The sequence below is a fragment of the Lipotes vexillifer genome, unplaced genomic scaffold, assembly GCF_000442215.2.
Source record: "Lipotes vexillifer unplaced genomic scaffold, Lipotes_vexillifer_v1.1 scaffold680, whole genome shotgun sequence".
NCBI lineage: Eukaryota > Metazoa > Chordata > Mammalia > Artiodactyla > Lipotidae > Lipotes > Lipotes vexillifer.
This window is the reverse complement of record NW_006780838.1, coordinates 1,925,863-1,936,764: the sequence shown is the minus strand read 5'-3', so window position 1 is coordinate 1,936,764 and position 10,902 is coordinate 1,925,863. Positions and strand designations below refer to the sequence as shown.

Genomic DNA, 10,902 nt, shown 5'->3' with positions numbered 1-10,902 from the left:
TAGGGAAAGCCTTTCTATCTTTCCATTATGCGTGACATTAAACCCAGAAGTCAAAAAGAAAAAGACTTGTCTAAATTTAAACTTTTAATTTCTATGGAGAAAAAGAAGAAAGAAACTATAAACAGCATTAAAGACCAATTACAAACTGGGTGAAGAATTAATACCCTTGAGCAGAAACAGAAACGCAGATGTAGAGAACAAACGTATAGACACCAAGTGGGGAAGTGGGGGTGGGATGAATTGGGAGACTGGGATTGACATATATACACTAATATATATAAAATAGGTAACTAATGAGAACCTGCCTGCTGTATAGCACAGGGAACTCCACTTCGCTGTACAGTAGAAACTAACACAACATTGTAAAACAACTATATCCCAATAAAAAAAAAATTAAATAAAAATTAAAAAGAATATCCTTGATATAAAGGCACTTATAAATCAATGAGAAAAAAATGAACACCTCAACTGAAAATTGGGGAAAGGGCTTCCCTGGTGGTGCAGTGGTTAAGAATCTACCTGCAATGCAGGGGACACGGGTTCGAGCCCTGGTCCAGGAAGATCCCACATGCTGTGGAACAACTAAGCCCGTGTGCCACAACTACTGAGCCTGCGCTCTAGAACCTGCGAACCACAACTACTGAGCCTGCATGCCACAACTACTGAAGCCTGCACGCCTAGAGCCCGTGCTCTGCAACGAGAAGCCACTGCAACGAAGAGTAGCCCCCGCTTGCCGCAACTAGAGAAAGCCCGCGCACAGCAACGAAGACCCAATGCAGCCAAAAATTAATTAATTAATTTAGAAAAAAAAAGAAAAATAAAATTGGGGAAAGAATATAACCAAATCATCTATAGGAAAAATACAAATAACTTTAAAGATATGAAAAGAAGCTCAGTCTTAGAATAAACATAGAATTCACATTTTAATGATCTGATTTTTTTCGTTTTTTAGTGTGATTCAATTTTATATATATATATTTTTTTTTTTTTTTTTTTTTTTTTTGGCCGTGCAGCACGGCATGTGGGATCTTAGTTCCCTGACCCGTGTCCCCGGCAGTAGAAGCGTGGAGCCCTAACCAGTGGACCGCCAGAAAATTCCCAATATATATATGTATTCTTTTTCAGATTCTTTTTCACTACAGTGTATTAAAAGATATTGAATATAGTTCCCTGTGTTATTCAGTAGGACCTTGTTGTTTATCTATTTTATATATAGTAGTGTATATATGTTAATCCCATACTCCTAATTTATCCCTCCCTCCCTCCCCTTTGGTAACCTCAATCTTGTCTTTATGTCTGTGAGTCTATTTCTCTTTTGTAGATAAGTTCATTTGTATTATTTTTTTAGATTCCATATATAAGTGATCTCATCTGATATTTTTCTTTGTCTGAATTACTTCAATTACTATCATAATCTCTAGGTCCATCCATTTTGCTGCAAATGGCAATATTTCATTCTTTCTTATGGCTGAGTAATATTCCATTGTATACAGACCACGTCTTCTTTTTAAAAAATTTATTTATTTATTTATTTATTTATTTATGGCTGTGTTGGGTCTTCCTTGCTGTGCGCGGGCTTTCTCTAGTTGCTGTGAGAGGGGGCAGCTCTTCGTTGTGGTGCGCGGGCTTCTCATTGCGGTGGCTTCTCTTGTTGTAGAGCACAGGCTCTAGGCACGCGGGCTTCAGTAGCTGTGGCACGTGGGCTCAGTAATTGTGGCTCACGGGCTCTAGAGTGCTGGCTCAGTAATTGTGGCTCATGGGCTTAGGTGCTCCATGGCATTTGGGATCTTCCCGGGCCGGGGCTCGAACCTGAAGTCCTAGGCCACACCTTCTTTATCCAGTCATCTATTGATGGAAACTGATGTTGCTTCCATGTCCTGGCTATTGTAAATAGTGCTGCTGTGAACATCGGATGCACGAATGATATCATTTTTGATAGTTAAAAAACACAAACAGGCATTCCCTGGTGGCACAGTGGTTGAGAATCTGCCTGCCAATGCAGGGGACGCACATTCAATCCCCGGGCTGGGAAGATCCCACATGTCGCAGAGCAACTAAGCCCGTGTGCCACAACTACTGAGCCCACGTGTCGCAACTACTGAGCCCGCATGCTGCAACTACTGAAGCCCATGTGCGTAGAGCCCGTGCTCCGCAACAAGAGAAGCCACCACAATGAGAAACCTGCACACCACAAGGAAGAGTAGCTCCAGTTCGCCGAAACTGGAGAAAGCCCACACACAGCAATGAAGACCCAACGCAGCCAAAAATAATTTAAAAAAAACAAAAAAATTAACATTATAAAAAAAAAAAAAAAGAAGATACTTAACAACAACAGAAACCCCACAAACAAAAAACTTTTATCTGGGGAATTCCCTGGCTGTCCAGTGGTTAGGACTCTGTGCTCTCACTGCTGAGGGCCCAGGTTCAACCCCTGGTCGGGGAACTAAGATGCCATAAGCTGCTTGGTACGGCCAAAAAAAAACCAAAACAAAACCCAAAACTTTTATCTGTACAAAGAGTTTAACTTTTTAATAATTAAAAATGTTATTACTTTAGTTATTTTTTGTGCGTGCTAAAATAATGAGAGATCACTTTTAACCTATCAGATTGGGTGTGGGGAAATAGATGCCAACATAATTTATGAGAACATAAAGCCATTCAACTTTTTTCGGCGGGCCAATTGGAGTAAATACTCAAATGTTTAATTTTCTTACCCCATAACCCAGCAATTCCACCTCCAGGAAGCTCTTCTACAGAAAACCTAGCACTGATGCAAAAGGAAATTTAGACCGAGTTGTCCACTGCATCATTTATTGTATCAAAACAATTAGAAACAACCCACATCCCCATAGGCAGGGGATGGTTTAAATAACCTGTGTTATTTCCACATGATGGAATCCCATGCAGCCATTTTTTATAAAAAGAGGTAGCTTTATATTTACTGACATCAAAAGATAGCCAGGTTATACTGCTAAGTAAAAAAGCAAATTGCAGAACAGTATGTTCTTATATTTTCATGCGCACAGAAAGACATTTGAAAGGAAGCATCTAAACTGTTCATGAGATTCTCTGCACACTGGGACGGAGGGACTTGCTCTTTATTTCCTGACTGGCTAATACAAGTATGTGAGGAAAGTATTCAGAACTAGACCAACAGGCACTCCGTGAAAATTAAGTCTGGCCCCTCCCTCATCCCCCAGAATCCTCTGGGGAGAAGAGAAATCTCATTTTTACTCTAGACATGTCTATAATGTTAGTACTTTTTATTTTTAACGAAGAATATTGCCTATTATAATTTTAAATATTCAACCTAGTGAGAAAAGTAACAAGAACGTTCACTGTAGAAAATTTGTACATTATGCAAAAATTTAAGAAGAAAATAAATATCCGCCACAATCTCATCTCCCAGAGAAAAATGCCATTTCATGCCTTTCCCTCAAATCTTTTTTATGTACATACATCTTTTTTTAAAAAAGTCTGTAAAAGAGTCACAAGATAAACACAAAATGGAAGAATTCTAAACACGCATTCTGAGGCCAAAAGGAATGAAATTTGTAAAAAGAAAACTTACTTTTTACACGTAGCAGGATAGTGTGAACATGCTCCCATACTAAATATTCTTACACAACCTGATTTATCATGGTTGTTTAGGAGCCTTTCATAAGGAATAGCTCTTTGATTAATCTTTTAGCATCAAACATTTAGGTTGTTTCCCATTTCAGAAAAATGTTTTGCAAATGAAGGAAAGAATAGCCTTTGGGGGCAAACAGAGTACAGGACAACAGAGAAAAAGTCCCTGCAGCCATCTCTTTCCCCTTCCTGACCCCATCCTGTGGGGTCTCTGCCCAGGCCTTCCAGACCCACTCCCAGAGCATGGCCAGGGCCAGAGCCAATTGGCCTCCAGCTCTGACATGTCCCGGTGGAAGTGCAGGGGCTCCAGCGTGTCTTTCCTGGCCCTGGGATCTTTTCCCAGCACAAAACACAATCTAATTCGGGGCAGTTCGGATGCCTAAGCACCATCCACTGTCTTCCCACTCACGAAATTCAAGGTCCTCAGGGCTCTGGTGGCCCAGAGATGAGTACGACATTCTCATACTGGGGCTCCTCCTGCCCTTCCTCGTCAGCCAGCTTCTGGGGATCCTGTTCTAGGGGACCACCCTCAGGGTCCAGCTCCGGGCCCCTCCCTGAGCTCTTGATGCCATCCCCTAGCCCCCTGGCCACTTCCTCTGGCCCAGTCCCTGCAGACTCCAAGGCCCCAGTCAGCTCCTCACTTGGGGCTGAGCTGGAGCTCTGATCGGCAGAGCCAGAGGCCAGCCCGGGGCTGCCCTTGTTCCGACTGAGGGCCCGGCGTGGAGGCTTGGGGATGGCACTCTTGACCTTAGGCTCTGCCTGGCCTTTCTGGAAGCTACCAAAACGGCGGAGGACAGACCGGACGGGGCCCTCAGATCCCCGGGGTGTCCCTGCCAGCATGTAGATTGTGGTCACAGAGCCTGCACTCTCCTGGACACTGCCCTCGATGGCTTCCACACGTTCAGCCACTGTCCGGCCACTAAGCGGGAGCCGGCGGCGGCCAGTGACTGAATCCCTGGGGCTGGCGGCACCAGGAGGGGCCCCGTTCATTTCTGCTTGCTCTGGGCCTGTGGACTCCTCGGCCTCCTGGCTTTCAGGACCTGGCTGGCCCCCCCGGGAGAGCCTCTTGGGCTTACGGAGAGGGCTGGAGAGCTCCCCGGAGCCTCGGCAACTCTGTGGTGCAAACTTGGTGCCTTCAGCAAAGGAGACCGATGGCCGCTTGGCCCGAGCTAGGCTGGAAGTGCGCGGGATGGCAAACGGCGTGGAGGCATCCTCAGGAGGAGGGAAGGGACCTCCGGTCAGGCTGGCCTCTGGTGACTCTGCTCGGGCCACAGGGACCATCCCTGGAAAAGGAGACAGAAGAGCTTGGCCAAACCTGGGCTGGCTACCCCAATCCATCCTGCTTACCCAGCTCAGCATCTTCTGGGAGGCCCCCCAAATGGGGCAAGGGAGAGGGTGAGGATGCAGAGAGGCAGGGGAGGGGCCTATTCAGGCAGATGCTACTGCTTCCACCCTCTTCTCTCACCACCCGCCCTACTTTGCACTAATGTCACATCCTAACCATGCTCAAACTCCTTCAGCGCCACGTGGCCACGTTCCTCTTACCTCTGGGCCTTCGAGTATACTGTTCGCTCTTCCTGAAACATCATTCCCAACTCTCCTTAACCTTCCCAGGGCTAATTCCTACTGATTCTGCCAGGCTCAACTCCAACACCACTAACACCGAGACATCTTCCCTGACTCCAGTCATCCCTGACGTGGCTGGATTCCGAGCCCCGACTTGCATGTCCCCCATGAAAGCATGTATCACTCTGTCGCACATGTGTCTGATTACTGCCCACCAGACTACAGGCTTGGGGAGGACAGGAATCTACTTGTTCTTTACTGCATCCCACTGCCAGGAACTGTGAAGGGCATGGAACGGGCGCTTGATACACGTTTGCTGAAGGAATAAAGGAGAGGCTGTGATGAGCAGGGCTGCTCAGGGGCTGAGTGGGCTGTTCGGGGGCTACCTTCTTGGGGTGGCACGCAGTAGGCAGGGCCCTCGTCCTCTTCTCCAGATTCGGGATCAGTAGAGAAGGAGTCATCCGAGGCCCAGCCAGCCGAAGGCGGTTCGATGAAGCTATGGTTGAAGGGGATCTCCGGATCATGGTGCAAGACTGAGGCGGGAGGGGGAGGCTCTAGGTCAGGCGCAGAGCCCCAGGGGAAGCCCTGTCCCCTTGCAGCCCCTGACCCTCAGCACCCACTTACCTGTCACCCAGGGAAGCTTGTGGCTGCTGAGGGAACCGCAGGGCAGCGCAGAGCCCAGGCTGGAGGTCAGTGCCCCCCAGACCTGCAGCTTCATCCTGGACATAGCGGTTCCATCTCTCGCTGGCCTGAGGGCACGGGAGAGTCGTCAGTGAGGGAGACCCCGGTTGGGGCGGGACGGGGGCAGCAGAAAAGGGCCAGGACCATTCTGGTCCCGGGATTCGTGTGACAGAGTGACTGTCTACTTCAGTGACTCTCTATGACTACAGAGTAAAGTCCAAACTACTGACCCTGAGATCTGGGCCTGTCGCAGAGGGCAGCGTGGCTCCAGAGTCACGAGGCAGCAACTGTGGCTCAGACTTTGCCTCTCTGGGCCTCAGCTTCCTCATCCGTAAAATGGGGACAGCTGCTATCTATCAGAACTTCTTTCAGGACCCAGCACAGCACCAGCTACCTGGTGGGGCTGCCCCCAAATGCAGCAGTGTGTTATTATCATCCCAGCTGAGCCCAGCTCACCTATCTTTCTGGAAGTGGCACCACCTCCAGGAAGCCCACTCTTGTCCCCGCCCCGAAGCTGGAAGTGACAGCTTCAATCATTACCATTCCTCAGACAGTCTGTGCACATGTCCTGGTCTTCCTGTGAGGGGCTTCTCCCCACCTCCAGGCTCTATGCCCCGGGGTTGTGGGGAGGCTACTGGGTCTGCTGGTCTGAGGATGCCCCACAGCACAGAGGGGGACATGATCAAGGGGCAGTGTGTGAACTAATACGAGCACACAGGACAAAACGAAGTCCAGAGAACCGGCCACGGGCTCTGCGCATGCCAGTGACTAGCTGGGTCACCTTGTCCTCCTGGGAATTGAGAATGCTAATCCTCCTGCCCCACGTGCCCTGCTCCAGACCTCCATGCTGCTGTGAGCCTCCAAGGTGTTGAGAAGTACGAAGAGATTTTGTAAAGGAACAAAGCTCTGTGCAAGGAATATTCCCCACTTCCCCACAGCAGCCCGCAAGCTCAAATCCCTCCTCGCCTCTCCTTTTCTCGAAAAGCCACATTCTCTGCTAAACCACTGCTCAGGCTTTTATGGCACTCTCCCTTCTGAGGCCTGGTCTCTTCCCCTCCCTGCCCAGAGCTGTCCCGTTGCTTCTGCCTTCTGCCATCCTGGTGCCCGGGGCCCCCTGCTCACGCGTGACTCAGAACCTCCCCCACTGAAGGCTTCTGAGGAGGGCAGATGGCTGACCTGGTGTCTCCAGGCCACAGCCATTGCCAGCTACCTCGTTACCTCTGACCTACGTGTGTGACAAGACCAGCCCATCCCCAGCCCTGAAAGGAAACCAGATGCCACCTTGCTTCCACCCATGGCCTGAGCTGTGGAATCGGGAAGGGAGGGGCCAGGGTCCACCTGTCCTTGGGATCCAGCCGGGCAGCCCAGCAGCAGCAAGCACAGCAGGCGACGGCCAGGAGGAGAAGCAGCAGAGGCACAAGAATGCCCGCGATGAGGGCGGCATCCTGACTATGAGATCCTAGGGAGAGCCAGGGACGGGCGACTATTCAGGGCCATGTTGTCTCCCATACGTCACGTCTCATCTCTAGCTCTGAACTGCCTACTCTGGGGAGATTCTGGGAACCTTCCACCTGTGGGCCCCTCCCACTCTTCTAAGAGATGTAGACTCTGCTCAGCCTGGAGGCCCCTTCCTCCAGGCAGCCTCCCCACTGGTCTGTCCTCTCCCGATGGTCCACGGCCTGTTCCACAAACTCTTGCCCTCAGTTCTCGGGCCTGATGAGACATCCCAGTGTCCAGCCCTGTCCGCTCATTTCCTGGGTGCTAGCCTGGTTTCCCAGAGGACAGAGGCTCTGTCACATCTTCAGGGGGCCCCAAAGCACCCATACAGATTTCAAGTAAAGAGAACATCTCTGAAGAGGGCCCAGCCTTTCTGGCAAGTAATGAGGCCCCGGGGCCCACGTAAAGGGCCACTCTTTCCCCGGTTACTTCTCCCTGTACCCTTCTTTACACCTTACCCAGCTGGCAGGCCCCAGAGACAGGGTGGCAGTTTCCCTCTGGACATTCGCAGGGAACAGAGCAGTTGTTTCCATGGAAGCCAGATGGGCACGAAGTGTTGCAGCTTTGGGGTGACAGGAGAGACAGGATGAAGGCTGGGTGAGAAGGCATGGAGGTGGGCAGGGGACAGGGGAGGGTAGGTTACTGGGCACTTGCTTCCCACCCGCTGCCGTACAGACTTCCCTGGATGATGCCCACGCAGATTCCTCTGACCTCTCAGCCACATTCTAAGCACCCCTAGCAGCGTTTGGAAGAATCCCTTAGCCCCTAAGTCCATCTTCCAGAGAGACCACCCACAAACTGCCCCCTGGCTCCCAGGCCCCCCAGGGTGTAAGCCTCAGTCAGGGCCCACCTCTCATGAGCCTCATCCCTTGCCCACCTGGCGCTAATGTGAAATAAGCAAGATGCCAATGGAATCCAGAGACACTTCCTCAGGGTTTGGAGGTCTGAGCCATCCCCAGCCCTGCCCCTAACTGTCTGGGCCTCGGTCCTCTCCTCTATAAAATGAGGTCTCTTCCAGCTGATACTACAGTCTATCCTACAGGTGGGAAAAACCTGACATTGGAGATAGGGACACTGATTATGTTTTTACCACCTGAAGACCTTAGGGAAACAACAATGGGGTTTGGCGCCCTCCTCCTAAGTAACTCCTAGCTCAGGAGCCAGGCCTTTTAGATTAAGCATCACTCTGACCCTCCTTTGGAAGATGCAGACCCCACAACAAGAGGAATAACTTCTTAGTTATGAGGATGCTGGGTGGGAATCTGGGAGATGGAGAAGCCCAGGAAGGGAAGTTTGGGAAGCAGATTGCACAGAGGCCCGACCTAGGCCCCTGCCTCCTTCCAGGGCCCCGGTCCTCACCTGGGCCCCCAGTAGCCGGCGTTGCAGACACACTCCCCAGTCACAGCATCGCAGGCCCCCCGGACACAGGTGGGGCAGGTAGAGCCACAACCCTCCCCAAAGGTGCCAGTCGGGCAGGGGTCTTCACACCTGAGGTGACGCAAAACTCAGAATGGGAAGCAGGGCAGGCCTGGACCCCACAGAGGGGCCTCACCCATCTGCCCACACTTGTAGATTCAGAGACCCAGCTGTCTACTTTTCAGCAGTGAAGCTCAGGTGCAAACAGGGCCTTGAATTTGAGGCCAGAGCCAGTAGGTGACAGACTACAGATCCCTGGATGAGAAGAGGGCGGGAAGCCTGAGTGGTGAGGGAGCTGGAGGAAAACTGTGCCCAGGGCCCCATTAGCACCCATCTCTCGCACCTCAGTCTTCCCCAGGAGGCGGGCCCCCAGGGCTGTGTGAATGTATGCGTTGCGGGAGGAGGCAGCTCTCCCTGAGGGAGCCGCTGCGGTGAGGATCTAGAAGGAAGGTATACCCTCACCCTGAGCAGGCTGGCCCCCTCACCTGGGCCCCAGCCAGCCAGGGTCACAGTGTCGACAGTGCCCGGTGTCTGGCTGGCAGGCCTCCCCAAGCCGGCAGTGGGGGCACTGCTGCCTGCAGCTCTCGCCAAAGGTGCCAGGAGGGCAGGGCTCGTGGCACTGAGTCCCATTCCAGCCCGGCTCGCAGGACTCGCAGCTGCCTGTGTCTGCAGAGCATGGCTCATTCTGCTTGCAGTGGCCACAGCTGGGAAGAGAAAGAGTACATGCAACACTAGGAGAGCCTCCCGGTGCCAGCTGGGCCACTCAGGCAGGTTTGAGCCTCAGCTGCCCCACGTTGTACAACAGAGAGGCTGGGCGGACTATCTCTGTGGGCTCTAGTAGGATTCCAGCCCTTTCCTAACCCCTGGTTCTGAGCCCCATCCTTCCCTGGGTCCCAAGGTCACCAGGAGCTCCCAGCCCAGCCAGGGAAGCCAAGTTAGGGCCTCAACCTCTGCTTCCCTTCTGCCCAGGGTTCCCCTCCTCCCCTTTTCCCCTTCCTCCGTTCCACCCATGCCATCTCGGAGGTCTGGCGTGAGCAGTCCTCAGTAGTGTATCCTCTATGCCATTTTATGCATTATGAAAACGCATAAAATGTCTGTTTTCACCACTAGAATGTTATCTTACATTTTTTCCAGTTTTATTGAGTTATAATTGACATACAGCACTGTATAAGTTTCAAGTGCTGCTCACATATATATTGTGACATGATTACCACTAAAAGTTTAATTAACATCCATCATCTCATATGGATACCAAAATATGAAAAAAAAAGGTTTTTTCCTTGTGATGAGAACACTTAGGATCTACTCTTTTAGCAACTTTTCCAATAAGGTTTATCTTATCTTAATATCTCATTGATCCTTACTTGAAGTTTTTCCCTCCAGAGACTTAATTATCTGGGATCACATGCTTGGATCAGACTCATTAGTAGGGTGAGGAAGGGAGTTCATAAAATCAATTTAACAGATCCTGACCAGTATTAAAAAAGAGAGAGAGAGAGAGAGAGAGAATAGAAAACATTTCGGTGTACATATGTGTGTTGTCCGGTTAAGTTTTTACTTCAGTTAATATATATCGCATCATATATTATATATGATGGGAGGTAAAACATTTCTTACTGTGGGTGGAACTGGTCAAAGTTTGAAAGCCATTGAGTTTCAGAGGGACCTTGCAATCCTTTTGCCACAATGTTGATTCTTTATCTGTTTCTACGGCTTGCTAGTAGTAGTATTTTGTTTAACAGTAAGCGGATGAAAGTGGTGGGCGAGGCTGGACTTCAGGGCGTCGAGGGACTCTTTTCCTCCTTTCACCCCATCCTTGTCTGTTTCTGCGCAACATTCTCCCTGCGCCCCCGGCTCGTCCCCTTTCCCTCCCGTTCTCTTCCCTTCCTTCTCACGCCCTCCTCCCTCCCTTCTCTCCCGCATCCCCCGTTGCCCCGGCTCACCTGTCGCGGCACTGAAGCCCGTAGCGGCCTGCGGGGCAGGGCAGCTCGCAGCGCGCGCCGCGGAAGCCGGGCGGGCATGTGCACAGGCCGGAGGCGGCGCTGCAGCGGCCGCGCACGCACTCGCAAGGCTGCCGGCACTCGGAGCCCCACCAGCCAGGCCGGCAGGCGC

At 51.0% G+C, this 10,902-nt stretch overlaps 1 protein-coding gene across 1 annotated transcript in view; it reads right to left on the bottom strand.

The window, feature by feature from the left end:
• Positions 1 to 4,053: 4,053 nt before the first annotated feature.
• SCARF1 (scavenger receptor class F member 1) overlaps positions 4,054 to 10,902 on the bottom strand; it is a 9,088-nt gene continuing 2,239 nt past the window's right edge. The window contains exons 5-12 of the mRNA XM_007454217.1: positions 10,734 to 10,902; positions 9,276 to 9,494; positions 8,734 to 8,862; positions 7,833 to 7,936; positions 7,216 to 7,336; positions 5,821 to 5,945; positions 5,583 to 5,729; positions 4,054 to 4,913 (exon numbers count right to left, since the gene is read on the bottom strand). The exon at positions 10,734 to 10,902 is cut by the window's right edge and continues 44 nt beyond it. Of these exons, the coding sequence (XP_007454279.1) occupies positions 4,054 to 4,913; positions 5,583 to 5,729; positions 5,821 to 5,945; positions 7,216 to 7,336; positions 7,833 to 7,936; positions 8,734 to 8,862; positions 9,276 to 9,494; positions 10,734 to 10,902 (1,874 nt within the window). The remainder of the gene's footprint in view (positions 4,914 to 5,582; positions 5,730 to 5,820; positions 5,946 to 7,215; positions 7,337 to 7,832; positions 7,937 to 8,733; positions 8,863 to 9,275; positions 9,495 to 10,733) is intronic.